This window comes from Malurus melanocephalus, unplaced genomic scaffold, assembly GCF_030028575.1.
Source record: "Malurus melanocephalus ecotype Western Australia unplaced genomic scaffold, MMel_1.1 scaffold_26, whole genome shotgun sequence".
Taxonomy (NCBI): domain Eukaryota; kingdom Metazoa; phylum Chordata; class Aves; order Passeriformes; family Maluridae; genus Malurus; species Malurus melanocephalus.
In genome coordinates this window covers 385,722-412,399 of record NW_026623258.1, presented here as the reverse complement: position 1 = coordinate 412,399, position 26,678 = coordinate 385,722, and the positions used below count along the sequence as shown (strand labels likewise).

Below are 26,678 nucleotides of genomic sequence, written 5' to 3'. Positions count from 1 at the left end.
ACCCATCAACCCACATCTTAGAGGTTATTATACACGGAGTGGAATGAWTTTTTTTTGTCACTCTGCTTTCCATAAAGAAATGAAGGCATTTTTAGAACTCTTTTTTTTTTGTGGAAATCTCAGGTCACTGCAGCAGATGGGTCACACCTGCATTTCACTAGGAGTTCTTTTTTATTTAGGACAGGCTAAATTCCTGTTAAAGTATTGGTAATTAGGTCTGTCACAATCTGATGTCCACCAGCTTTCCCAAATAATTTTAAAAGGTCCCACTCTCCTTTGCCACAGCTCCAGCCTCTGTTGCTGGTCTTCATTTCAGCACTGGGTCACAAATTGCAGCTGCTGTGGTCTGGCTGCAGCAGTTGCAGAGCCAAGCTCCTAAAGGTGTCTTGGTTAAAGGTGCCATGGCCTGTTGTGCCTGTCAAACACAGTTTGATTSAACACACAGTCTAAGCTGTKACTGCCAATGGCCCGGTTTAACTTMRCTGCTTATTACAAAATAGAAGAAAACCGAAGTATAGAATCACAGAATGGTTTGGGTTGGAAGGGACCTTAAAGATYATCCAATTTCAACCCCTCTGCTGTGGCCTRGGACACTTTCCATTAGAYAGGATCRTTCAAAGCTCCATCCAACCTGACCAYGAACACCTCCAGGGATGGAACATCCACAGCCTYCCTGGACATCCTGATCCAGTGTCTCACCACTCTCWCAGTAAAGAYTYTTTTYCYWAWWMMWWAWYMAAMYYYYCCYTYYKKYWRKTTKRARSCMWTTYCCCYTKKYCYKKYMMYYCMWKKYCYTKKYMRWWRKYYYMAKYYTTYCTGTCRGTTCCACTCAGCCTTCCAGTACWGGAAGGCTGCAATTAGGTCATCCCAAAGCCTTCTCTTTCCCAKGCTCAACAATCCCAATTCTCCCAGCCTTTCCTTATGGCAGAGGTGCTCCATCCCTCTGATACCTTGATGTCCCACGCTGCACTCACTCCAGCAGATCCACATCCTCCCTGCTGGGAACACCAGAGCTGGACGCAGCACTGCAGGTGGGGTCTCACCAGAGACCAGGACCTGGTTTGGGCCCTTTCCTGAATGCCCCAACAGCAAATGGCAATGCCAGGGATTGTGTGAGTGACCCTGGAACGGCCCCGTGCTCTCTCCATCCTCTCCTGGCCTTGCTGCTTGGGAGCTTCTGCTGCATTAGAGGCAACAGGCGGGGCATGGCTCTGCCCTTCCAGGCTTCTTACCAGGGAAACCACGTTCCTGCTGGGCCCCAAGAGCTGATCATATTCAGTCTTATCACCTCTATCTGCAGAGCTGCTGCTGTGCTCTTCCCTTCTGCCTTCACAGTACAACCAGCCATTWCTGACTCCATAAAATCCTTATTATAGCTGGCTGATGAAGCTCTCCCTCATCGCCTCCTCTCCACAGAGACCTTGGTTGGAAACAGGGATTATTACATTTTTCATGCCAATTTCATTAAAAAGAAAAAATCTGAAAGGAAAACTAATTGTGCTTTGTGATGCTTAGGGAAATTAAGTCTTCAAGGAAATGTAATCTTCAGCTCTTTATTCAACTGCAAATGCGTTAATTTATTTAATTGTATCATCGATCAACACAGTACATATAATTATTACCCCTATATAATAGATTGGAAAAAATTTACTGTCATTGCCTGTGTAATCAGATATACTCTTGTAACTAATTTCTAAACAGCATCAATGGAAAAAAATGACCTTCGAGTCTTAATTTCATGCCCTACTTCCTGAAAAATTAACCGGGAAGTGAGCACACACAAAACCAGCACAGATGCAGAGTGCCAGGCTGGTAACATCTGCTTTATTTGCTGCCCCTCTGCCATTCATAGGGCTGATATCATTTCCCTGTTCTTTGATATTACATTTCAAACAAAATCTTGAGCAGATCTCATCAAAACAGTCCTCCGGGCATTCCATTTCCATTCCTCCTGTCTTGCAGGTACAAATTATTATTTCATTTTACATGTGCAGGGACATTGAAAGCCCTGAACAGGCACTGGAAGAAAAACTATGAAATGGAATATTTAATGAAAGGAGACAGCTGAGCTCTCAGAGAAATCAAAAGCTGCTGATCTTGAGGATTCAYTGAAGGAATTTTTATTAATCTTATTACCCTAAAGAATTGCTTTTTATATATGTTTTTCAAACAGCATCAAATCCTCATSAAAACAGACACTGCAGTGCAAGCACCATGCTCTGTGCTATTGACAGAAGCAATATTTTTGTATTTGTGTATTTGTGTATGATTTTAAACAAGGCAGGTGGCAGGCACCACCATTATTGGCACTCTCATGTTTATTATCAGTGTTTATTATTTATTAGAACCACAAATCCAGCATGGCAACAAGCACCTCCAGTTCCTGTTATAGCAAGGAGTCTTCTCAATGCCTAGCAGTTGGTGTGATTTCAGTTATCCAAGTCTTGGGCATGTGGATGTRTACATATAAACATGGCACATATATATATTAAAAATAYGTGTATTTGGGAGCAGARCAGTTTGTAACCTGTGAAAAGCTATGGATGCTCACACAGAAGCAAGTTCTCCTAGGATTTCATTAATTTCAACATGTTTAATGCAATCTGGTTTTTGCCGTGAATTCTCAGTTTGTGTTAATCTGATGGCAGGACATGGCAGGACCTTTGTTCTTTGAGGAACAAAGAAAACAGGTCCAGACATTCAATGCAAAATGACAAGTGTTAGCTTGTCATTGGTTCCAGCCAGTATATATGAATATTGTTGTGAGCCCCTTCCAGCTGCTAAATGAAATGCACAGCTCAGGGCAGCTGCCAGGGATCTCCTGCAGGTGAGAGCTGAGCTCTGTTCCCACAGCTGGGCACCCGCAAATCACCTGTGACACACATGGACATCCCTGTACACACAGAGAAAGATGAGCTACAGCTCCTCCCTGCATCAAACACTCCCCTTCTAACAGGACTGGTTACATACAGGAGGAGCACAGCATGAAGCAAGTCTTGATGAAAAAAAAGCAAAGCATGTAGACATTTATTTTTTTTACCAAATGGACACAGCATTGTTCCTCAAGAGACAGATTCCAACAAAAATCTAATTTCAGAAAATGGGAACATTCCTTTATGACAATACCCCACACTGACAGACAAAATTAAACTACAAATCCCAGGCAAAGTATGTTTTATCTGCCCAGGTTCTGCACTGGCTAGAAGTTGCATGATCAGCGAGTGGAACATCACATCCATGCAAATAAATCCTCCCAAGGTAGTATACTACCCATGTTCACACAACTTCCAGCTGGTTCAGAACACAGGTAGAGGTTATTCCTTCCCACTTCCAAAAGATACTGGTTATGCACACTCTGTATCATACTGTTTTTTATACACAGGACATGAGTACTGAAAAAAAAGCCAAAAATTTGTTTTTCCTCCACCAAATGCTACACCCRAAAATGTATGTACAAAAAATGTGTTACAGTTCAACCACAGCAAGTGGAAAACAATCACACTACAGGTATCAAAATGAAAACCCTTATCTACTGTCTCATTTTGGTCAGGTGTTCTCCAATTCAAAGTCCAAAGTCCAAACCTGGGACAAACAGAAGACCCCAAACACCTTTAGCTCAGCCCTGTGGCAGCGCACTGAGAGCAGGGTTGTTTCCCTGCAGCTGATGGCACCATCACTGGGAACAAGGTACTTGCACTGCAGTCACCACAGCTGGATCCTTTCAAAAGGCTGTTCATCTTCCACAGTTTGTGAAAGAAACTTTGTTATAAACATRGGCTTGGGCTTGCTTTGTTCAGTCAAACACACAATCTGCACRGTCCCTTTCTGAAAGCTCCTCCTGGGCACAGCTCAATGCAGTCCTTACCAGTCACACTTAGCACAGAGAAGCCATGTTGCCTTGGAGGATTTAATCTTAAAGCAGATYTCCCTGTGTTCTATATTTATTTAATTCTAATCTGAAGATATAAAGACTCATACTGCAGCTTATCAAATTTATAAGAGAAAAAATTACACTTTGTTAAGAATTCCTGTGTTTAGGCCAAGAACTTGATGGCAGGGCTTGAAAAGTTTTCAAAAAAAGATCAGTTTATTTTGGTGGGTCTGTGTTAATTCCATATTTTTCCTTGAGAAGCTTAAGCTGTTCTTCTTTCTTCTTTGTGTCCATCTTTTGGAATGCCTATAATTAGAAAAATTAAAAAAAAAAAAAAAAGTTAGAAGACAACAGAAGTGTCTCATCTTATGATAAGTCATTTCCCTGGCAACCAACAACACTGTGAACTCCATCACCATCATACACACACAGCATTGTTTAATTCCCACCCTGGAGAATGTTGCAGGGCCCTGGACACAGTGACAGGGAGGACATTGAGAACTGGAGACCTTTTTACCCACAAAGAAGATCTCACCTCCTGCTGCAGCAGCGCAATTGTGGAGCCTCTGCACCCTGTTCTCCAGAGTACGCTCCCCACAAACACCTTTGTCACAGCCTTTGTCCAAAGGTACTTTTTTTGTACACAAATCACCAAGTACAGATGAAACCCTGACCAYGTATCCCATCCACTCCCTCTAACAGTTTGGATTTCTTAAAATACCCAAGTAACTGTCTTTACAAACTGTTGTTGGGGCTGTTATTTTGTGACAGCTCTGTTCAGAGGTCACTTCCCCTGCCCTGGAGCACGTACCCTGTTTGCGTTGTAGTACAGAACCACGAGGTATCTGTTGCACACGTTGAACCCTGACAGGTGGTCACAGGCRTTCTTGGCATCAAAGATGTCCTCATAGACCACGTAGGCTGTGCCTCTTGTCTCGGGGGTATTTCCACTGCACAACAAGGTCAGATTCAAGGTTACATAAAATGAACAAAAAATAGTTTTATTAGTCAAATAGTTTATTTATTCCATAGTGACTATGGATGAACTAAGTGAACTATGATGAACTAATGCAACTTCACTAAAAACCAATTTGTTATTTTTTCTAGATATTAAGCTACATCCCCTGCTTTCCACATAGTTCAGAGCCAGAGATAACAGGAAAATGTGCTGTATTTTGCTCCATAATGGAAATGCACCTCTCCACAACTATCAAAAGCTTTTGTCAAGGCTGTCATGTGTCTGAAAATAATGTCTTTATTATAGCAATTAGTTTTTATTTAATATTACAAGACCTGGCTGTCAGTTAGTGACTGTCTGGATTAGATGTGTCCCTGGGATGGAACAGGGCTCCTGGCATATCACAAAGTCAATTTAAGAGAGAATTAACACACACAGCAGCCTGCTGCAGATGCAAGCCCACTGCAGAGGTACAGCCATCACTCACTGAAGCACCAATTCCATGGCCTTTGCCTGAGGGATGGGACAGATGTCTGGGCACATAACACTAATGAGCTCACAGGGACTGCAGAGTTTACAGATCCCAAAGGTCTTGACTAAAGGAACCAACAGAGACTCAGTAATCAGCACAATTCTCTCTAAGGTGCTTCCAAGAACTCCCAAGGACAAATGGTACCACAAATATCCACACCTGGATGTTTGCAAAAGTGAAGGGAATGGGATAAGAACTGCACAGAGCACAAAAGCCATTACAAAGGGGCTTGCACTTATGCTTTGTCACTGGTGATGTTGGGATTTTTGTGGGAAATTACATCATTAGCAGCTCTGAACAAACTGCTGTATGCACATACCAGTCAATCACTCCAATGGAAAGCTTTCAATACATCCTAATTCTTCGTGTCCCACTGTCACAWCCCATGTTTTCAGAAAACTTAAGTGCTAGCTATCCTTTATGCTCATTAGCAAAGAATTGCACATATTAAACCAGGCAGTGTTTACACTGCCCCCTGTTCCCTCAGCCACTTCTCCAGTCACATCCACTGCCCTTCCCTGCATGWGAAGGGTCTCTCAAGCTGCACATCCCAGCACAGCACCAGCAGCTCGTGTCCTCTTCATTTCCTTCTTTACTTACTGAGGGCAACTCTGTAAAACTGGCTTTACTCTACACATGAGCAATCAAACAGGTCACCCAGAGAAGCTGTAGATGCTCCATYCCTGGAGTGGAAGTGTTCAGCACCAGGTTGGATGGGGCTCAGAGCAATCTGGGATCGTGGAAGGTGTCCCTACACATGGCAGGGGRTTGGARTGAGAAGATCTTTAAGGTSCCTTCCAGCACAAACCCTCCAGCATTTGAACTAACCAGGAGAAGAACCTCAGAGCTGCTGCAGACATGTACAATCTCCATGCATTTTAGAACCAAAGGCACAGTCACATCTCCACTATCCAGATCACGTATGGCTGGAGGACATCCTGTCTGTGGCACAAAGGGGTTGCTGCTGGTATTTGTTTCTAGTTCACASGTCCAACAAAAGCAACATCCCTGTTTTCCCACTGCTTAAGTATCATTAAACTCATTAAACAGGCAAACTGTGTTCAGCTTTTATCTTTCCTATTTTCACCCCAAGTCAAAGTAAAACCTCAGTTGTATTCAAAACTTCCTTAAGYAAACRAGTCTCTCATATTTCATCAATTTCTCCAAGTTCACATCAAAATTAAGCTTCTTCCCACCACCTCCAAGCACRATAATTTTCTAACAAATCCTCACGTTAAATGTATCGTCACATTCCCCTCTGGGCCACTGCTCCAGAGCATTGAACCTTTCCAGCTGTAAAACCCAACCTTCACCACTGTGGCAAGAACAGTGGCACTGGAACACGCAAAACCCTTCACAATCCATAGAAATTGGAAATACTCACACTCTGATCTGCCGGATCGGCCCGTACTTCCCGAAAATGTCGTACATCTCCTCGGCCGTGATTTTGTACGGCAGATTCCTGATGTACAGGATCCGGTTGACCTCCGGAGGGAGCCGGATCTGAGGGGGGAAGAACACGCACTGTGTTAGACCAGAACACGTACTGCAAACCTTTAAACCCTAAAGGTTTAAGGGCTACATCATTAAATCCCTGAAACACGGAATGACTGGAGCTAGAAGGGCTTTAAACATCACCCAGCTCCACCCCCATGTCGCGTTCCCGTCAGAGCAGCGGGGTGCCTGGGGAGGGACGAAACCGGAGCGCAGCCCGGCAGGGACGGGACAGGGCAGCACACTCACGTTGGCTCGTTTGGCTGCTTGCATCGCCATGGCGGCGGGCRGTGGGTGGGGGCCGCGGCCTGAGACAGAAACAGCGGCGAGAAAGGAGCCGGGAGCGGAGAGAGCGGCGGGACCGGAGCGCTGGGCGGGAAACGCGGATGTATCCCGGCGTGCACCGCGCGCGCCCCTCACGGAACCGGATCCATCCCGGCGTGCACTGCGCGGGAAGCGGCAACCGCCACTGCCCTGTCCACGTGACCCGAGCCCGGCTGCACCCATTGGCCACGCCCCCGCTTTAGCCCCGCCCCTCCCTGCACAGGCCGCGCCCCCTCCCTGCACACAGGCCACGCCCCCTCCCTCTCCAGGCCCCGCCCCTTCAACCCCTCAGCACCGGCCCCGTCCGGGCCCACACAGGTTGGGCTGGAATTGCAAAGCGAACGTCTTTATTAAACGCTTCTTTAMTAAACACCTCTTTATCCTCTACCCCTCCTCGCCCCCCACACGAGTCGGTGCCGCGCTTGCAGCAGAAGCGGCGGGATGGCTGCAGTGCAACCCCTGCAGTGACAGTCCCAGAGCAGCTACTGCAGCGGCCCTTTCTTGGAGCAAACGGGTATTTCGATGACGATTTTGCCGATGTTCCTGTTCTCCTCCATAGCGCTGTGTGCCTCAGCGATGGCGTGCAGGGGRTAAACGCTGTCCACGAGGGGCTGGAGACGCGGGGAAGTCTCTCCGGAAAAATGGGGCAGTGCCTCCTCCGTGAAGGCTCTCACCAGCCGCTCCTTGTACTGGGGAAAAAAGACACCCTCAAGGTTATTTCCAGTTGATTCATTCACCGAGGTGTCTCTGAGCACGGCGTATTAAATGTACATAGTCCTCAAGGAAACACCTTCTGACATTCTCACAGTGAAATTGTGATACAAACACCTGACAGGTCTAAATTACATATGAGAAGAAAGCTTTTTGACTTATTGCATCTTCATTGAATGAAATTCTCTAAAGCAGGTGGTGTAAGCTCAGTGCAGAACCATTTAAACCAAACGGGTAGAGTTCTTGAGAATATTCTGTCTCAAGCCATGTACAGAATTTACACTAGGGCTCTGCACTCCCTGTCTTTCACTGTCATATCTGAGAATTTGCCACATAAAGTGAGTTTTCCTTGGTAACTGGGCATCCCAAATGGCCTTGATTTCTACTTTGAAAAGTGACCTAATAGAGATTTTTATTTCCACTCCCCCAGACTTGATCAAGTTACCTGATGACTGGAGTTTTATTTCTTCTTAGGCCAAATGTCTAAATTATGGTACTCATGAAGCACATTAAGAAATCATAGAAATCCTGAGTGTCATTCCTCTCATTCAGGGARGAATTTGATTWAAAAAAAAARRRRAARRGSAYWWTAWWRWRAWWTKKSGMSAYWTTYYMMMRWRTRTRKWRWMASWKYWMRRKGKGGMKYTTTTYTTTTKGCAAGAGTGTGTTTAAYACCAGTTTTAAAAGAAAGSTCTCAAAACTATCATAARTTTTAACATCAAACTGCATAGACTGCTGATAGTCACTACTTGCCTCCTTGTCTCGGGACCGTAACAGGCTCGTGTGGATGCTGGCTCTTTTGGAAAGCAGCYTTGCCAGCAAATCCCCATGGACTTCACCTCCACTCAGCAGTCCGTAAATAATCCACCGGCCATCAGTACTCAGACAATTGAGATTCTTCTCCCAGTATGAGCCACCAACACAGTCTAAAATAATATTTACTCCAGAACCTCAAGAAGAAACAGAAGAGATTTCAGCAGTGAAGTCCAGCTGCATGAAGAGTAGGGTAATTTCAGGCAAAATTAAAACCTTGTTATTTATAGGGACAGAATCAACCCTACAATTCTTATTTAAATCTTTCTACTGAAATTAGGAATTGGAACAGTGATTTGTAAGGAATTTCTGAATCAGGCCAAAAAAGGAACCCGTAAGCAGACTCAGGCATAAACTACCCCAAATGCTTACAAAAGCTACATTTTTCTAACCATTCAAGAATTWAGTGTGGTGAGGCCCTGGCACAGATTGCCCAGAGAAGCTGTGGACTCCCCATCCCTGAAAATGCTCAGGGCCAGGTTGGATGGGACTCTGAGCAACCTGGGCTAGAGGAAAAGTGTTCCTGCCCATGGCAGGGGGTTTGAATGAGATGACCTTTAAGCTCAGGCCATTCTATGATTCAGTGATAATTCAAACACCAACTGTGAGGATTTGGYCCYRYRGTTCCTTGGGGAGGCAACAATAACAMGGCACAATATTTATGCCCCAAATGAACACAGACAAAGAGAGCCCATGGAGAAAACAGCACAATTTAACTATGGAAAGGCCCATTCTGGGCTGAACAGGATGCCAGGCTGAGTTAACGGGGTCACTTTTGTCTGCTCCCTCACCAAGTGACAGCTGAAATTRAGTGCACACACTGGAAGGTTCATTCACGCTTTCACAAAGAGGTTTTTACCTTGGGTGAACTCCAAGACCTTTTCGCTGAAATCTTCATCCTTGTAGTTGAACCCTGCAGCTGCTCCAGCRTTTGCTGTTGCTTTCAGTTTCTCCTGGGTTCCTGCTGTCACAATGGGAATAGCCTTTGCCAGTCTCACCAGCTGGATGGCTGCCATGCCAACCCCACTGGCTCCAGCATGGATCAGCACTGTCTCACCCTCCTGTACTTTACCTGGAGGAGAGCATAAGGAAAATGRTCACTCTTGGGGCATCACCTCTGGATTAAAACATGAACAGTATGGAAGATACTAAAGAGGAGGTTGAAAGAGATGYCCTTGAGTGGGCTTTGTTTACATCTTCCTAGCCTTCATAAAAGAGACAAATCCAGAAGYAGGAGAGGTTGCAGTCATGAACATCATTCCACCAGCCTCAGTKGAAGGACTYTGTCTTGGCCCTGTGCTGTTCTGGSCTYCCATGACCAAGATGCCWWAGTGAGTGCAGTCACAGCCTTTTTATATCATTGGTAAGAAACACACTTGGAGGATGTTCATACTGAGAAATCAGGCACTCAACAACGGAGAAAGATCAGAAATTTGGTAACGGTAAGGACCAGTCCTACCAATCATTCTACCATCTATCAGTTGCATTAATTTGTTTCCCATTGATTGCTACTGAAAGTGAGACACTCCCACTAATCCTCAGGAAGCAACACTGCTCAAACCAAGTCTGCTGGGAAGCTGTTTGGAGCTTTTGTTCCTTGTTGGATCTTGTAGATGCTACTGCTGAAGAGTGTTTTAGAAGGATATTTCTTGCCTGAGGAAAACCGTGGCAAGTGCCACTGTTTATTGACTTGGTCGTGTATTTTCAAAATTACAGGTGTGAGCTTCTGTCTATTTAGAATCAGCTCTGAGTGGATTTTATCTACAGTTAATATCCCTGTTAAACAAGGTACACGATCTGTTACAGATCCACAGGTAATTAGGGATAAAGTTCATTATATAGTCAAATTCTCAGAAGTAAGATGTGTTTTCAGGTTTGTGGAAAATGGGAATAATTTGAGGGTTTAGGTTTAATGGAATGTSTCCCTGTCCATGGCAGAGGYGTGGAACTACKTGATCTTTAAGATCCTTTTCAACCCAAACCGTTCAATGATTCAAGCTGAGAAATACAGACTAAAAGAAACCAAATCATCTTTCCATATCCTTCCTTGTAAATATGCAATCAGCAGGATAGGTTGGCGCTGGGGAGAGGGGGTCAAGATTCAATGATTTGTGTATGGTGTATCAGATTCTGACCCACAGAAACAAAGTGACAGAGAAAAGGTTCTTTGAAAGCAAACAACATTCAGATGGAGGCAACAAAGAGAGGATTTTGTAACAGAAAGGAAGATGAGCTGTTTTGGTGGGATAAATGGGCAAATGCGCCTCTCACCTACAAAATGGAGCAGCTGAAATGCTGTTAGCCAGGCTTCAGGAATGGCTGCAGCCTGAATAAAAGTCATATCTTTGGGAATTGGCATCAGGAAGCCTTCGGGCACTGTCACATATTGTGCCTGGCCTCCCCCGGAGAGCAGAGCCATCACTGCATCGCCGACCTTCCACCGGCCCGAGCAGCCAGGACCCAGCCCAGCCACGCTCCCAGCTGCTTCCAGGCCTAAAATATCACTTGCTCCTTTGGGGGGAGGGTACTTCCCTCTCCTCTAAAATAAAAAAAAAAAAAAAAAAAAAAAGAGAGGGCAAGGAAGGAAAAGCCAAACATCAGTGAGTGTAATGACCTGCAATTTTTCATTCATGTGTCTTCAGCCTAAATTCCTGTTTAATCCCAGTTTTGCATTGTCCAAATGTTTCAGTAATTTGAGGATCTTCCATCCTCTTGAAACACCTCTTGCTTCCTAAGTATGTTTTATTCTTAAAAAAATAATAAATTCAAGTTTTTGTGAGTCCCCTTTGTCCAAGCCAATCCTTGCTGTGGAGGTACTGTGGTCTCCATTTGCAGAGCATGGCTTGCAGCTCAAACATAATAATTTGAATGCAATTTTGGATACTTTTCTCCCATTGCAACTGTGCCATTGRAAAACTTCCTGCTCATCTCAAATGCCCAGAGAAGGGTTTAAGCATCTAGAATGAYCAGAGCTTTGGTTTTACATGTTTTGCTGAAAGGCAGCTGCCTTTCCATGCCAGTCCAGCATGGCCTGACTCAGATAAAAASATTAATCTGCTGAATCAACAGACATCTCTTCTTTCAGCCCTATGAACTCTCCCATCCAAATGATCACCAGGTCCAATGTCTTTTAGTTCATCAGATCTGTCAGGATTTCAGAGAGGGGCTTGAAAAATTGGTATTGGTTTTAGGTGCATAAATCTGCTTGACATACACATACCTGGAGYAAATCAGCCCTATTCAGAGCACTGGCAGAGACCTTCACCAGAACTTCTCCTTCTCCTGGATCTGGTTTCATCACTTCTTTCATATATAGATTTTCTGGGCCTCCTGGGCAATCAAAATAGGCTGCAAACATTTTCTCTGAGAAAAAAACCAAAATACAAAACTGAAAAAACCTTGCYGTGAATGCAGGCACACTTAAGTGCATTGGAAAAACTCTCAGTAACAAAAAGCAAAAAAAAAAAAAGGTTTTTAAAATTCTTATTTATTTCTCTTGCCTCAGGAAGTGATTTCTGTGTGCCTGATTTGCTGTGGTCCAGGATCTCACTGCTGCAGGAGTCTTGCAGGTACCTCCTCAGATGCTGTTCCTGGGATCCTTTTGGCACCAGCAGCTGTTGAGATGGGCTGAGCTGTCAAGCTTCCTCCTGCCTGGCAAAATCAAATGTGGAACAGTCTTCTCTCTGCTCCCTGGATGCTGGGTGAATGGAGATGAGGAGAGGGAAAAACTGTGTTACTTCCTGAATGCTGTTCTGCACTGAATACAGCACAGGATGGGCTGGAGGCCAGAGCATCTTCAAGCACCCAGCACTGTGTGACAGACCACCCTGTGCTCTGTAAAAATCACTGATGTCTGCACAGGAAAAGCTACGTGCAGACCTAATTATTTGTAGTAGGAAAGCAAAAGTGGAATGATAAGCAGCTTGAAACCCCAGGGATGTCAATCCCCCACGGGGTGGTGCTCTATGGCTGTTTTATGGTGAATAAGCACTTCCAATTATTTGTTTAAAATGCAGTTTAAAGGCTTGTCTTTCTGAGGCTGGCTGTCTATTCGTTATTTTAAATCAATTAATTCAGTTCCAAAAAATTGCCTGTATCAGCAAAAAAACCCCCGATGGGTTGCCCACCTGATACCGCCCCATAACAGTTGTTTCCGGTGTCTTAATTTGGGCCAAATTTAGTCAATTGAAAATAAGATGTGAAAGAAGCTTTTGTCCCTCTTCCCTCAGAGTTCATTAACCTGCTTTTTTATAAATGATTGTCTTTGTTGCTAGAAGCACGCCCACAAAAGAGTAAAAAAAAACCCACTAAGGAAAACCCAAAAGGATCTGAATATTCACATTGCTCTGAAATGCACAAAAAAACCACAGGAACTGAAACGAAAGCTCCCAACCGCTTCAAACTCTCCGATCTACCAGCAGTGGCCGAAAMCAACAATTTCGAGGAGTTCTGTGGCTCCCGAGCTCACATTTTCCCTGTAAAGAAGGACGGACGGTCGCTGCCCCGGAACAAACCCAGCGTGTCCTGGGGAGCAGAGTCCCAGTTCCTCCGCTCCCAGCTCTGCCCTTGCACTCGGCTACTCCCCTGCAGCTCAAGGGGAGGAACGGGGCGAGGTTGTTGTACCTGGGAGCGGCGGACATGAGGACTCAGAAATATTAGCACAGCTCGCAATTATTTCTGTTCTATGCCCTGGATTATTCCACGGGCTGGCACAGACTCTGCTGTCCCGCTGGGCCTTGCGGCAGGGAACACGGSGAATTTGGCCTCATGCCCGTGGCTGTGCCACACTGTGTGTGTTGTGGGTGTGCTCCAGCTGAGCAGATGCTTTGATTTGGGAATTCCGAGTGTCTCAGACTCGATTTGCTCCACCGGCACTGCGGGCACGGGAGCTGTGCCAGCCCCGATGCCCCAGAATCCCCAGCATCAATCCCGATGCTGGGGATTCTGCCCCGGCTCAGCTCCTGCGGATTCAGAACTCGCTGGTCCATGCCTTAAACCCCGGGTGTTTCCTCCTGGGGGTTTGGAATCTGAATCATTATTGGTGAAAAAGCCTGATCRCATCTTCTTGAGCTTTGCAGAAGAGTCAGATCACACCTTYCTCTATGTCCTTATCACCAGCTAGYGAGTGTTTGAGCTGYCAGGGAATCAAACTGASACTTCAGGCTATTTTAAAATGATAAATCATATATGTGTCTACGCGTAGGACTTTTTTCTGTGGATTTTTTTCCCTGTTAATAATGAGATTTTTGAATTCAGACTTTTAAACTCTTTTTGAAACTGAACAAATTTAGAATCAAGTATAGCTAAAAATTCTTTTGTTCTCACATGACTTGAAGAGCTAATAATTGATGTGTTTCTGCAAATGAAAAGATCGTGAAGCCTGGTCTGTAGTACACACAGCCTGACTCAGTCCCRGTTGTGACGTTGTCCCGCCTCTGCTGTCCCCAGAGAACTTTGCAATCCACTGCAGTTAAAAATAACTTTCTATTGCAGTCATTGACAATACAAATTCACATGCTAAAAAGGCATTTTATTATTCAAAGATGTACAGAACAGTCTGAAAATATGTTAAATGTATCAATTAACTTTGTGCCTTGGGGCTGTGGTGCCCTGCATAGCTGTGATGCCGTTAGAGAATTTACTTTGCTTAGTGAGATTAATAATTAYGTTGTCTGKWAACAGGCTAAAAGACAACATTAGAAAGATAAAACAGAGCATCTAAAGCCAGATATTGAAGACATCGCTTTAGATTCAGTTAAGAAACTTAGATTTATAGGGTAGTGCTTTTATGAGCAGCAAGCCCTCAAATGGTCTTGAAAACACAGAAGGGAACTCAGCAGCTGGAATGCTGTAAAGCAGTAGTTTTTTGTTTAAATTGGATAATGTTTCAAACTTCATATTTTGCTTCCTAATGAGCACTCTTGATGAAGTCCCAAGTTTTCTGTTGATTCAGCTACCTTTCTTGCTAAGTAGTTTGCTATAATAACACAAGGAAATAAAAAAAAAATCAACAATTTAAAAAATCATACAGAATAGCTGTAATGGAGATGCTTTTTTTTTCCAAGTTTGAGCCCCTCTCATACTATCCTGCATTTAAATTAAAACAGTGCTATTTCTTCTGAAAATTAAAAGTATTAATGCCTATACTCATGAAGTATTAGTTTTTCTAAAGAATAAACACTAAGCACTTCAAATGATTTTCAGAAATCTCTTGTAACAYTCAAAGGAAAGTTACTTATTTTCAAAAAGAAGTCATACAGGACAAGAGTAAACTCCAGAGAATACCCAGTCAAACCTACTGCAAATCTGGCCCTGGAAAAACTAAGCATTAGTCTTTGCTTAGGAGCAGTGGCCAGTTATGAACAATATGACTATTTGCAAGAACAAATAATGTGTGGATATTGTTACAGGATTTGGAAAGTGTTGGCATTTTTTGCAATTTTCCAGTTTTACACTGCCTTCCTCCCAGTAGCAGAAAAAAAAAAAAAAAAAAAAAAAAAAGCGCTCATATCAAAAATTATATGGCTCCTGAATTTACTTCTGAGCCAGCCAGGCAGACCTGGGGCTAAATAACACAATGGCAGATTTAGATCTGCTCCAGCTCTGTATGTAATTCTAAAGAAAACTCTAAGGTAGAGCTAATCTAAAGTTAGCCTAAATTTTAAGGCCCATTTCTTAGATTTAATAAATCTCATTCCCCAAGGCTCAGTGTTATGGCCAGTTCTGTTTAATGTCTTTGTTGATGGTTTTGACAAGGGCATCAAGGGCACCCTTAGTAGGTTCACAGACAGCACAAGTTGGGCAGGATTGTTGATCTTCTGGAGAGTGGGAAGGCTCTGCAGAGGGATGTGGAAAGGCTGGATCGATGGGCTGTGCTCAGTTTTGTGAGGTTCAACAAAGCCAAGTGCTGGGTCCTGCCCTTGGRTCACAACAACCCCTGCAGTGCCACAGGCTGGGGACAGAGTGGCTGAAAAGCTGCCCAGTGGAAAAGGACCTGGGGATGCTGGTGAGAGCAGCTGAACGTGGGCCTGGTGTGCCCAGGTGGCCAAAAAGGCCAATGGCACCTGGGCTGTACCAGCCATGGTGTGACAGCAGAGCAGGGCAGTGATTGTCCCCCTGTGCTGGGCACTGCTGAGGCCACATCTCGAATCCAGGGTCAGTTCTGGGCCCCTCAATTCAGGAAGGACGTTGAGGGGCTGGGTAGTTCCCCATGCAACACCCCCTGCAGCCTAAAGCAGAGCTAAGGAGGGATGGAACAGGGTGGAGCGGGGTGGAGACCCCATGGCCAGAATCTGTTGTAATCCCTGCAGGAATGGGAACTCGGTGGTACCATGTAGCTGAAGAACCACACAGCAGTTGCYGGCTGTGAGATACAGGAGRAGATGTCCTRTTCCTGAAYCAGCAGCTGTGGTGAAATGACTCTCCTCAGATGAACCCTGCTCCTTATACTCTCACTGTAATAATGTCACACACCCCCAACCCAAAGGTACCCACCTTTGGGGTATGACCACCCTCCCTGAGCTCACCTGTGTGAGAGGGAATTTCACACCAATCAGGAACAAAAGTATGTGTGACTAGAGCCACTCAAGCGTCACCTAACTGGAAAGAAATAGAGTATCAGTGAGTTAAGAGAGAGTAAATTTAGGAAAGGCTCCATCATAACTTCTGGGGTCAGTCGGATAGGCTGATCCTGGTTTTTCCCCCGTGGGCACACCTGGTGGGTAGGATCCGTACTTTGTGCACGCTGATTGATTATCTCAAAGTTTCTCCGGTGATCAGAGCCTGTCTGTGCATCACTTCAGACTCGTTGTTGCAGTCAGTGCACTGTCAGTGACAAACTCTGCCCCGAGTCTGTGACAGTCTTCTGTGATCCGTGTATTTGTTAATRAAGTGTTATTCCTTTAACTGTTCAGCCTGAGTCCTTCAGGAGTGCCGACAGACAGCGGCAGTGGATACAAATGACAAAATTAATAACACAGAGACTAAGAGCAGGGGGGTCCATGAGGGAGTTTCCCCATCCAGAGTGAAATAAGGGATTTGACTCTGACACACTGCTGTCACGAGTCCCTGGACAGGCTGATGGACCCACCCTGGGTACAGCGGGCTGTGCAGGGGAATCCCCATTCCAGGGCACTGGCAGGCTGGTCGGGCACAAGGCTCTTGTCTTCCTGGGGCACTGATAAATCAATATAATAATAAATTTTTAAAAATCGAAGTATAGAGGGCTCGAGGAAACACCACCCCCCCCCCCCCACACACACACACGTGGCACACAGTTATTGTGAGACCTGTCAGACTGGTGGGGGCAAAAGCCCTGACATTTCCCTCATCTGATGGTAGCTCTGTCTGATTTCTGTTTCAAATTTAGTGTCACGGTGAGCACTGCAGGGTGACGCATGCAATCTTGTTATACAATTTAATGAACTGTGGATAAACCAGGGAGCTCGACTGCGGCCTCTCGAATCGCCTGGGCTCGGCTCGGCTCGGCTCGGCTCGGCTCGGCTCGGCTTGGCTGCGCTCGGCTCGGCTCGGCCGCGCTCGGCTCGGCCGCGCTCGGCTCGGCCGCGCTCGGCTCGGCCGCGCTCGGCTCGGCCGCGCTCGGCTCGGCCGCGCTCGGCTCAGTTCGGGCCGCCTGAGCCGTCCTCGCTCCTGATTGGCTCACTCACGACGCGCTCCTTCTCTGATTGGTGGGAAGCTCCGGCGGGGAGGGGCGCGGGTTGGAATTGCCATGGCAGCGCGGGACGCTGCGCAAACTGGTACGAGGGAATTCGGCCGTGCCTCCGCCCCGTCTTTCTTCGGGGCCACATCAGGGCTGCCGTGTCATTGTCCCCACGAGCTGCTGTGTCCCTGTCCCCACGGGTAGCCAGGTCCCTGTTCCCACAGGCGGCGTCTCCTCATCTTGAGAGGCTGTGGGTGATGGGTGAGGGTTTATTTTTTTCTGGCGGAAGGTCACGGAGGGGCGGAGCGATTGCTATGAGGCCGCGCACCGCTTTCCCCTCAGCGGGGCGGGGCTGTGCGGGGCGGCTTTGGCTTCAATTGTAGCCGTGTCCCACCATCCATGCGGTTTCTTGGGTTATGCTTGCAAGTGAGGGATCCCGGCACGGGAGTGGTGGGAGTGGAGCTTTGCTGCCCGCCTCCTAATTCCTGGGTCCCGCCTCACCGCCGGGCAAGGGGGCGGGAAAGGCCGGGGCCAGGCGGATTCGGCCTTTCCCTTTCGCMGGCCTTGACTCCATCGTTGTCTCCGCGGTGCAGAGGCCAGGCCAGGAATCTCTGGGCATAGACGTCTTGTCTGTTAGCTCAGCATTCACAGTCTAAAAGGTTCTGTTCGCAGAGCTTCCCTGCTTGCACTAGAGACTGGCTCTCTTACCGTTCTCTGTCCCTGCACCTGAGGCAACCAGATGGGACCAAGGCATCAGTAAAGGCTTTTRCAAGGTGACATCCATGCAGTGCAGYGTGAGCCTACATGGCTGAASGGGGCTTTTGAGAAGACTGAGACACCTGTGAGGGTACTTACGTTTGCCACACAGTGATTAAAATGTGTTTGCTCAAAGCTGCTCCAAAGACTTGTTTTCAGGCACAGAGTGTGAATTTTAGCAGGTGGGTGTTTGGGGTAACCTTTTGCTTCATTGAGGAAATATGAGAAACCTGTCTTTAAAACTTACTGCTACAGAGCTACACTGCTGACAGCACAGAAGGATGCATGTATATCTTGCAAGAATATTTAGGCATAGTTATTTTCAGGTTTGATCATCACAGAACCTTAAAGATTATCTCATTCCAACTCCCTGCTGGGGAGGTTGCTTGAAGCCCCATCCAACTTGGCCTTGAACACTTCCAGRTATCTGGAGCAGTAAAACAAATGTCTTAATGCAGAACAGTCAACCTGCTCATGGGATTTGGCAATTGCAGACTGCAACGACTAGATTGACTAAATGCTTATTTTATCCACTCAGATTTTGGAAATCCTTTACTGTATTTCTGTCTAAGCCTGTGATTAAACCTTTAATTTTGACCTACAAAACAGCTGCTGTCTCATAGCAGGGAGCCCTGTAGAGAAGAGAGTTGGCATCTCCTAGCAAGAGTAAAAAAAAAAAAAGCAGAAAAAGAAAGGATTAAGATTCAATAGCAGCTTTGTTAATGATGATTTGGGGGTGGGGTGTGGGGGGACAGAAATCTGCAGCTAGTCTGTACCATTTGTGGGTTCATGAAGACAGATTGCTGCAGAGACGGATTTTCTGTGTTTGCTCTGTTCTGTCTCCCCTGGGATCCCAATTCTCTGAGGTCAAACACTTCCTTTGCTTTGTGCTCAGTYTTTCTTTGTGGGATGGATGGAGTCTTAATACTAGTTACTGAAAACAGAGGAAGGAGGCTAATTGTTGGAGGCTATTTTGTTTGTTTTACTTTTTTATAAGCTGAGAAATATTAAAATATGTATTTTCCTCATCTCAAGCTTGTTCAAGGTATTGGGAATTGGGTCAATGCAAATCAGGGTGCAGGTGCTGTTACTTATCTGTATAGGTAATACAATATAGTTTCTTTTAACTGGTAGTTGCAGGATGAAGGATAAAAACTGGGAATCCTTCCCCTCCTCAGAGGGGTGTCCTCACCAACTTCTCAGAGATTAGGGAGTTTGATAWGCTTTCTTGGAACTCAGTAGACTTGGGCTGTTTGGAAAAAAAGGAGACTGTTTTTGGAGCAGGGGACTTCTTACAGGGARCACCAGCCTCCATGGCAGCCACAGCTCTCTGCAGAGGCCACAAGTAGACAAAAAATATGTTCATTTCCAGATGGATGGTGGCAGAACACCTGCTTCCAAAATTGTGTATTCTGATTGTAATCCCCTGTTTTCTTCTGTGTCTCTTGTCTCCTGTGTACAGAGAAGGCAGGGAATCAATGTACAGGCAGTGCCTGCTGTCCTGCCCACAYTGCTAAGGGCAGTATGTATTTCTGGGTTTGGAGGCTGTCTTACGGGACTGAGAAAACTCCAGAGAGGATTGGGATGTCATGACCTATTCCAAATGCAAATCTTTTAGTTTTCCCCGTGTCTGATGAAAGAATAGAAATCTTGCAATTCTGAAGGAAGGAATGAAACTTCTTGGTACCACGTGCATTACATTGGTTTTGGTTTGTTTGTTTGTTTTTTTTTTTTTCTCCTAATTTGTTTGATCTGGGTGATATGTCAGAAATGAGGATTTTTCTTTTATAGAAGCAGTTGGAGGGAAGGACATGAGCTTGCAAATTTGAGGAAGGGAGTTTTCAGAACTTGGCTGGGCAAGGCCCTGAGCAATCCCTCTTTGTAAGGTTTGCTCTTTTTCAAGGTGGCATTAGGACCAGGTGACTCACTGAGGTCCCTTCCAACATATGCTTTCCTTGGTTTCTGACTCTTCCAGTCAGAAAAGACAGGAAAGCACTTCTGTGAGGATGTAGGAATATCCCAGCAGATGTTTTTGTCCATGCACAAGGGCAGGGAATATGAAATGAAACAAAGAAAGTTGTAAATTGCAGAATTTACCTTGAACTGATGATAAGAGGTTTGAATCTGCACTCGAAAGAGGTCATTTGGGAGTCAGATATCATCACTGAAGTGCTGGATTGGACAGAATAAATGCTTTAAATGTTGTCTTATACAAAAAGTGTTGTTCTGTGAATATCTGATTCAGAGACTTTTTGCAGATCCTTTTAACTAGATATTACAAAAATTAATTGTAGATAAGATTTTTTTTTTAACTGAAAAATCTGTCTGAAGACTTGAGGCCATAATCTCTGCAGAAATAAGCTTTTCTTTTGTTCAACTCTTTACCTAAGTTATGTTTTGAATTCACTGTTTCCTGGAAGCAGTGTGTCTCCAGTGCATATGAAATAAATTGGGGTTTAAATGGAGGTTCTTGTAAAGGGCATTGTGCCTCTGTAGTGCCACTGTCTCTATTATAAATCAATCCAGATATCCAGATGCACACACAAGAGAGTGTGGGAGCCCAGAGTTAGCACTTCAGCATAAGCTTCATCTGGAAGAACTAACTTTAAAAATCAATAAAATGTAACCATCCCTGGTGTGGGATGTGGCAGTTACTTGAAACGAACTTTTATGTGATTGAAAAAGGCACGAAGGAAAGAAGTAATAGTTTGGAGGTGCAATTTGATAATGCTGAAATGTTTCCAAAGCTGACAGACATTTTAAAATTATTTGTCAATCACTGTTCTTTGAAACAAAATGTACTGTCCATGGTTTGTGGAGATGAGGATAGACAGTCCCACCAGAGGCAGCATCTGACTGTAAACCTGATACTTCATCTCTCTGTTTTATTTACTGTGACAGGAAAATGCTGCTGGTGTCAGCAGTTAGAATTCCTTTAGCGATTTATTTCATTTATTGGTAGGAGCTGTAAGAAAATGAAGTTTTTGCTGTTAATGCAACAGTTTTGTATGGTTTTGACTATTTTAATGTTTTTTTCTTAGGCTAGTCCAAGCATGAATAGTGTGAATAGCTCAGAGGGTCTCTGGCTACAAAGATTTGCAAATCGGAAACCTGTGAGAAAACCCCATCGGCAACAGCCTTGGAAGGTGAGTGACCCCCAACGTTCCTTCAGCTGCAGAATCTACTGTGAAGAACACAGGAAACCAGTATCTGTAACTGGGATTCCAGGGTATTTGTGTGTAATTGGGTTCCTGTATTGGAACTGGCCACCTAATCCCACTGAAATTCTGGACAGTGTTTTCTGGTCTGTCTGTGCTCCCAGGCTGCCATCCCTGGGAGTTCAGCTCCCAGGCTGCCTGAACTCATCTCTGAGCACTGAGCCGTCTGTCCCTCCATGGCACTCCACTCAGAAATGGGTGTTGCAGTTGCATTACTTCTTGTCATTCCACCCCAGYTAGTGGCATGGTTGTGGAACTTGGATCAGAACCTGATTTTTGTAAAGCAGATTGTCTTTTTATGCAGACCTTTTCCTTTCTTTACCTTTATCCAGAGGTTCTCCTCAGCACCAGCAGAGTGGCACAGCAAATCCTTTTSATTGCAATAGACATTTTGAGAAGAAAAATATTGCCAAAGATTGGCTAATGCAGAAGGGCTTCTGTCATGTGAAGGTGTGAGTGGATGAATGAAACAGATGTTATGAAGGGAAGAATAAAAAATTGTTATTTGCAAAGTCCTGTAGAATCTGAGAGATGTTTGTCATAGAGAAGAATAAAGTCCTCTCGGAATGGCAATGGATTCAGTGGGTTTTATTGAGCTCTTGCATCCTTTTGAGGCAGCTTTATTGTKTTAYTTGCAGTTTGGTGTGTGGAARAGTTTCCCATAAAARCTGAAAAAAGCTTGTTACTMATTAGAATCATGGACTCATGGAACAGTCCAGGCTKGAAGGGACCTTGGCAGATCATTTGGTCCAGCCTTTCATGGGAAAGAGATACCAGATGAGGGTATCTAGCTCCCTGTCCAATCCACATTGAAAACYTSCAGTGATGGGGACTCCACCACATCCCTGGGGAGGTTGGTCAGTGAATGATTGATCTCACTGTAAAACTTTTTTTCTTATATTGAGATGAAACCTCTGTCATTGCAAATTGTTCCTCTTACCCCTTGTCTCTTCCCTGCAGCTTCAGATGAAGTGAGAGCCTCCATCCTCTTTGGAGCTGCTCTGTAAGTAATACTGTGATGAGGCTCCCCCTGGCCCTGCTTTTTTCCAGGTAGCAGAGACTTAATTCCTTTAGTCAAAGGAGACCCAACTCCTTTGGTTCTTAAGGATTCTTCAGACATGTTTTCCTGAAGAAAAACTTTTTCCCTGTTGACTATTGATGGTTCTTTTCAGCTGGAGTGATGGCCATGTCTCTGTACTGCTGTTATGCTGCTGGTTTTAGAAAGGACCTGTGATTATGTGAAATAAATTTGTCAGGCATAATACAGTATACAGTTGGTTCAAATAGTAGGATGAAAGGGTCTTATAACATATCAGAAATTTAGATTTCCTYTTTCTCATTTGTTTTTGGTGTTTACTTGTTTCTTCCTTGCTTGCTCTGATGTATGATGTCCTGCACATCTCAGTCTAATAAACCTTTTGGCATGTGGAGCTGGTCAGCAGGCAAGGCCAAGGCAGACATGACTGAAAACAACACTCTATTGGAATTAAAAACCATTATTAAGCACAGGAAGTAGCAGGCTAATATTCCATTCTATCACAAAATGCATTCCATCCCCAAATGATAGATTTGGTCTGCATTGTCTGCACTTCTTGGCTGGAGTGCAGGAGCTGAGTTAATGAGCCACATGYTTGGCACAGGTGAGAAACAGTGGCMAKGAGCAAGTGGTGTTTGGTCCTGGTGAGGAGCAGTCAAGGAGGTGTATGGTCTGAGCCTGTACATTCCAGTTCTCATTCCAGTTCTTCCAACACTCTTCTKTTGCTACTTAGCCCAAGTGTTCAAAGCAAATCTTGCAAGAATTTGCCAGCTGGGTTATGGTATAATGTGCCTTTAATCACGACACCAGTAATTACTTTGAATTCAAAAGAAAACCTAACTCCTGCTCTAAGTTCTGCTTTACCTCATGTGAGTTTTTTTAATGTTTTGTTAGGCACCTGATCAAAGTCGAGACACCATTGCTTCTGTTCAGTGCATCTTGGACAGAGAAAATTGTTTTGTGAGGGTAAGAAGTGGTACCTCTTTTCTAATTTGCTGTGTGCTTTCCTGCATGTCAGTGTTTTTAGTTTCCAATCACTGGCTCATGAGAAAATGTTAATTGTCTGTATTCTTGGAAAACTAATTTAAAGGTAGGAGTTTCTGACCTTGTCAGTCTCCTCCAGATAGGACTGAAGTAGTAACCCTAAATGTGAATCCCAGGTGACTTGAACTTCCTGTTTSCACCTAATATGTGTTCTGTGGGTGTGGGTAATTGGTGACAGGGGTGCTGTGAGCTAAGGGCAGGAGGGCTGCTCTGATCTGATTTAGCAGATTGCCAGTGCTGCAGGGTAGGTCTTTCTGCTGCCCCTGTTGCGCAGTCATCAGCACCCTCCCTGCTCTGCAGTGATTTCAGCTCAATAACCTAATGGAAAAARTGAGTAATTTTCTGTCGGTCTTGCACCACAGCTTCAAAGTTAAAGGTCTGAATGCCAGAGCTCTTGAAAGGGTGAGCTTGGAAACAAGTAGAGGGAAGTGGAGAGAGCAAGGAGCAGAAAGAAGGGCTGGAAAAGAGGTGCTTTGGAACAGTGAGCAGTGAGATCAGCCAAGCTGCAAACCTTCAYCTGTGGAATCTTTAATGTCATTGGCCAATAGTTCATACATTTTTCATTTTCCATTTCTTACTTAGGAGATGGACAGATATTTGAGGCACAGGGATTTCCTAGATCTGAGAAGGACTGAGATCCTGCACAAAAAATATACTGAGGATGTTTCAGAGCCATTTATGAAGAAAATGAAGGACCGAATAGACAGCCAGTCAGAGAAAGAAGTGCACAAAAGGAAACAAGAACAATTCTCTCAATATTTAAACTACTGTACAAAGAAGGTATCAATGAGAAGTACATTTTTGTCATGGAAAGGGCTGCATACAGAGGGTTGTGGACAAGATCATGGATTTAGCTGTCATTTCCTCTCCACAGAGTAACCTAGAGTACAGATATACCTTACCTGTAACTTACTTTTCCCAAGGACTTTTGTAATGGTAACGTATTACAACTGTTTAAGTTCGCCATCAGTTATGAACAGTAGCATTGCGTGGTGCAGTGAATATGTGCTGGTGTCTGAATATGATGAGACACCGTATTGAGGTGTGTTTTCCTCTGTGAGCTGGACCATTTAGTGGGAAAACCTTGAGCTCTGTCAGCTGAAACCAAAGACTTTTCAAGTGAGCAGGGAGTGGACTGCACTCTTCATGTCTTAGGAGTTCAGCTACAGCAGTACTGCACTCCATTGGCACTACTTGAGTGAAATGATTTTGTGGCCTTGGATGATACTGATCAAGCTTCATAAAAGAAAAAAAATATGGGAACAGGGAGATAAAACAAATTTTCTTAAGTCTGCATGCAGGTAATATACCCARTCAGTGGATTTTGTAGTTCCATGCTTTTCAGTATTCACAAAAATTGCAGTCACTGTAGAAAACACTTGTTAGTTTTCTTTGTTTTGCTCTTTATTTCACACCACTGTTGAGTATCAGATCCTACGATTAAATTTTCTGTGTCTCAGGAATGAAAATCAAGAAAAATAAAAGCAGTTATGTAATCTGCCATGAAAATAATGGTATTTCATCAAGAGGAGGCATTTGTTGTCAGTGGAAACCACTGCACAGTGGAGTTGTGAGACTGTAAACAAGCTACTCATCCAGAAATGAAAATGTAGTGGGAGTTGTGTTGTTTTAATGAGACCAAATGATCTCTTTTTAAAGGGCTGATGTGACAGACCCATGCATTTAAACTGCATGGAATGACTAAGAGACGAACCAATCCTACTGCTGAAGTCCTGGGATTTAAGATGTGTTGGGTGTACTGTACATGGGTCTGAATCAGTCCATCTTGCAAGTAGCTGTGCCAGGTCAGGAATTTGCTGGGTATCCTCCAGAAGCAATGGCTGGTGTACTGGGATGTCCTTCTGCCTGAAGGGGAGCACCAGCACTAGTGATCAGCTTCTACCTTCTCTCCTTGCTCTGTGTGTCAGGTCTATCACCAGCAAGTCTGAAAAGCAGGCTGAAGTCCTTCATAGTTATAGGACAACTTATTTGCATAAGTTTGCATTAACCATGGCAGCATATGATAAATTTTGTAGAACTTGAGACACTTGTGTGGATTAGTTAATATGATTAATTCTGGATGTGTATTTTTCCTTCTCTCCMTTCTTTTTGTCCATTTTCTCTTGCTCTCTTCCCTGCTATTAGGCCTCTCCTGTTGCAGGGTTTTTGATGAGACGGAGCTGTGGCCTGGGCCATGAGCTGTGGGTTCAGGTYTTTATTCCAATGTATAGATGGCAAAGCCTGCTCATGAACCCAGACTTGGAGCTGCTATCTTGCAGACCAGTGACCTGCCTAAGGCTGTGGCTCATGAGGGCTCACTCACTCCTGTTTTTTCTTTTCTTTTTAATATCTGTTTTGCTGAAAWCACAGAATGTTCTGAGTTGGAAGAGACCCAGAAGGATCATCAAGTCCAACTCTTAAGTGAGTGGACCATTCTGGGATCAAACCCACAATTTTGGTGTTATTAGCACCATGCTCTGACCAACTGAGCAAATCTCAGGGCTTCCTGCTCGGGAAAAACATTTTCCAATAAAATCTACATTGACTGTCCTAGCTAAGGTTAGCATTTTAGCCTGAAATTATTTATAGCTGCTTCATGAAATAATTTATTATGTATTTATGCCTATGATAAATTAAAATGGATGGTGGAATTTTCCTGTTACACTTCAGTCACCTTCTTTCTCAGGTGCACTGTATGACAATTCGGGAATTCTTTTTTTTACCACCTCTGTGTTCATATACTGTGTTCATGCTGTGCATGGCTGTGTCCCACCCAGGCTGGCTGCTCTCACTGTTGTACCACCAACAGCTTCTGAGATGTGACCCTTTACCTGCTTCTCCCACAGGACTATCTGTTTTTGGATCATTATGACCCATCAGAGTACGATCCATACTTCCAGAAGACGTCTGCAGACTGCCGGAAGGTGTGAGGAGRTTTGGAGTCCCACTTAGACCAGCAGGAAGTTAATGGAGCATGTTACTGATGTGCTGCTGTGGGGCTGCTGTAGAGGAGCACATTCTACTTTTACTAACTAGCTTCTATTGCATTTAAGCCCAAGAGTGTTTGAATATGGTTTTCACCAGGAACACAGTCTGGATCTATACTAAGCCTAGTTTTTGAGGCATAATTGCAATGGTGAGGGGGGTTTGTTTTCCTCATTTCAAATCCGTTGTGGCAGCATGGGGGGTGTCCTAAGGAGGGTTGAAGAGTTCCCAGCTCAGTGTGTGCTCTGTAGAAGGAAATAATCTGACACYTTGGCTC

General features: G+C 44.6%; 3 protein-coding genes across 4 annotated transcripts; 1 reads left to right on the top strand and 2 right to left on the bottom strand.

Moving 5' to 3' along the window:
- Positions 1–2,994: 2,994 nt before the first annotated feature.
- SF3B6 (splicing factor 3b subunit 6) lies at positions 2,995–7,237 on the bottom strand. The gene is made up of 4 exons (XM_057390416.1): positions 7,105–7,237; positions 6,746–6,864; positions 4,683–4,821; positions 2,995–4,177 (listed from the first exon to the last, which is right to left on the bottom strand). The coding sequence occupies exons 1-4, from the start codon at positions 7,132–7,134 to the stop codon at positions 4,088–4,090; spliced, it is 378 nt and encodes a 125-aa protein (XP_057246399.1). The 5' UTR covers positions 7,135–7,237; the 3' UTR covers positions 2,995–4,087.
- Positions 7,238–7,522: 285 nt separating this feature from the next.
- On the bottom strand, positions 7,523–13,443 carry TP53I3 (tumor protein p53 inducible protein 3). Of its 2 annotated transcripts, none has more exons than XM_057390413.1 (7): positions 13,172–13,443; positions 12,204–12,400; positions 11,924–12,066; positions 10,975–11,242; positions 9,563–9,775; positions 8,644–8,840; positions 7,523–7,868 (listed from the first exon to the last, which is right to left on the bottom strand). In XM_057390413.1, the coding sequence occupies exons 3-7, from the start codon at positions 12,059–12,061 to the stop codon at positions 7,662–7,664; spliced, it is 1,023 nt and encodes a 340-aa protein (XP_057246396.1). In that variant the 5' UTR covers positions 12,062–12,066; positions 12,204–12,400; positions 13,172–13,443; the 3' UTR covers positions 7,523–7,661. The 2 variants fall into 2 exon arrangements, with proteins under 2 accessions (XP_057246396.1, XP_057246397.1); XM_057390414.1 differs by lacking the exon at positions 13,172–13,443 and adding an exon at positions 13,097–13,165.
- On the top strand, positions 13,055–26,379 carry FAM228B (family with sequence similarity 228 member B). The gene is made up of 5 exons (XM_057390401.1): positions 13,055–13,180; positions 21,160–21,264; positions 23,267–23,338; positions 23,999–24,196; positions 26,263–26,379. The coding sequence occupies exons 1-5, from the start codon at positions 13,055–13,057 to the stop codon at positions 26,344–26,346; spliced, it is 585 nt and encodes a 194-aa protein (XP_057246384.1). The 3' UTR covers positions 26,347–26,379.
- The last annotated feature ends 299 nt before the right edge of the window (positions 26,380–26,678 follow it).